The sequence below is a fragment of the Myotis lucifugus genome, unplaced genomic scaffold, assembly GCF_000147115.1.
Source record: "Myotis lucifugus unplaced genomic scaffold, Myoluc2.0 scaffold_214, whole genome shotgun sequence".
Classification (NCBI taxonomy): Eukaryota; Metazoa; Chordata; class Mammalia; order Chiroptera; family Vespertilionidae; genus Myotis; species Myotis lucifugus.
This window is the reverse complement of record NW_005871262.1, coordinates 1,895,437-1,897,432: the sequence shown is the minus strand read 5'-3', so window position 1 is coordinate 1,897,432 and position 1,996 is coordinate 1,895,437. Positions and strand designations below refer to the sequence as shown.

Genomic DNA, 1,996 nt, shown 5'->3' with positions numbered 1-1,996 from the left:
AACATGGCAACAGAACCTGGCTGGAGATCCTAGACAGAACTTGGCTGGAGATCCTGGCTAGAGATCCTGGCTAGGCTGCTGATCAACTGAACGCTGCCTCCGTGTCATTCCTTCTTCACCGACTCCGTCCACACCTTTGGGGATCCCTGGACCTGCTGCGGTTGGACCCCAACAACCAGTGGGGCCGTGGAGGAGGAGAGGCAGCACCCACGGGGCTATGGAGCCACAGCACCTGGGCCGGAGCCCCCTGCCTGGGCCCACTCCCCACCCACAGTGGAGGGGACCAGGAGCCAAGACTAGTTTTGTCTCAGAGAAAAGTCCTTGTGACAGTAGGGGCTGTTTCCTTGCTCCAAATCGGCAGTTCCACCCACTCTGTCCCAGCCAGTCTGTCCCAGATTCTTGGTGGGTTGGCCTGGATAAATGTGGCACTAGCCCCTCGGCCCATCGGCATTTCTTCCCTGTCATCCCCATAGAGACAGGCGGCATCTGCATCGCACCACGGCCCTCGGAAGAAGGGGCGGAAATCCTCCCTGCCATGGCAATGAGGCCCTTCTTTGGCATTATCCCGGTTCTCATGGATGACAAGGTGTGTAAGGGCCTCCTCTCCTCCACGCACACCCCACTGAGCTTCCTGGTGTTTCTTCCTGCCTTCCTGGCCTCCGTTGCCCACTCGCCCACGTCGCACATGCCCAGGGCCTGGCAGGTGGTGGGAGGAGCCTGTGTCCTCAGCAGCGTGCACCTCAGGCTTCTCGTAGACACGGTGGATGCAGTCACCACGTGGGGCGGAAGCCCTCTCCAGGAGGGCTCCTCGCAGAGCAAGAGGCTCGGGACAGCTCCTTCGGGGCACACTTGCTATTTTTCTGCCTCAAGCCAAGCATCTAGGGCAGGGGTGGGCAAACTTTTTGACTCGAGGGCCACAATGGGTTCTTAAACTGGACCGGAGGACCGGAACAAAAGCATGGATGGAGTGTTTATGTGAACTAATATAAATTCAAAGTAAACATCATTACATAAAAGGGTACGGTCTTTTTTTTTTTTAGTTTTATTCATTTCAAACGGGCGGATCCGGCCCGCGGGCCGTAGTTTGCCCACGGCTGAAGGGGGATGATACTGATGTCAGTTCTTTGCTTCTCAAGCATAATCTGTCCTTATTTTCCAATGCATGTCTCCCTGGTCTGCAGGGGAACGTTTTGGAGGGCAACAATGTCTCCGGGGCTCTGTGCCTCTCACAGGCCTGGCCGGGCCTGTCCAGGACCATCTACGGAAACCACCAGAGGTTCCTAGAGACCTATTTCAAGGCTTACCCAGGTGAGCGGGATGCCTTTCCACACCCTGCTGGAGCCCTATTCTCAGAACATGTTTCTAAGGGGACAGTGCCTGTGAGCGTCCCTCATGCAGGTTCAGAGCAGGTGCTTTGAGGCATGAACTTAAGTCCTGCCCCCTCCCCCTCTGCCTCCCTGTCTTTATGTCTAAAATGGGAAAAAGACTCCCCTTGGGAATGTGCTGGGGTTGAGGGGGAGAGCGTGCAGACCCCTGCGCGCATGGCCCATGGTGTGGATGCCTCAGGCTGTCAGGGAAAACTGTCAGGATGGCTGAACGTTTTCTTCTGGCTTATTTTCCCCACAGGTGGCTTTTGTGTCATTGGTTGGAAGTTTGCATATATAGTATAGCTATTGGAACCCAGGATCTTTAGTCTCGAGTCTAAACGAGACTCACTTTGGGGGAAAGTTGAGTGCGCTCCTCGAATGTCTTCCGCTCCCCAGACATTTGCTGCCTTGATTGCATTTGGTTGCGTCAGAGCCATCTGCCCTTGCCCTAGCAACAGCCACGCGGCACAGCTGGACAGTGGCTCCTGCAGGGAGGGCCAGCAGGCAGGAGGCCGGCAGGGTGCAGGGCTTCCGAGCTTCCTTGGGTAGAGCATGGCTGGGACACGGCCCCCTTGTGTCCGAGAAGGAAGGATGTGAGCTACGCTGGGTTCTGGTTGGGAGGTGCTGGC

General features: G+C 56.5%; 1 protein-coding gene across 1 annotated transcript in view; it reads left to right on the top strand.

The window, feature by feature from the left end:
- The window catches only part of ACSS1 (acyl-CoA synthetase short chain family member 1), a gene marked incomplete at its 5' end in the record, with an annotated part of 34,966 nt that overhangs the window by 26,333 nt on the left and 6,637 nt on the right, over positions 1–1,996 (top strand). The window contains 2 exons of the mRNA XM_023761697.1: positions 107–586; positions 1,182–1,415. Coding sequence (XP_023617465.1) covers positions 107–586; positions 1,182–1,415 — 714 coding nt within the window. The remainder of the gene's footprint in view (positions 1–106; positions 587–1,181; positions 1,416–1,996) is intronic.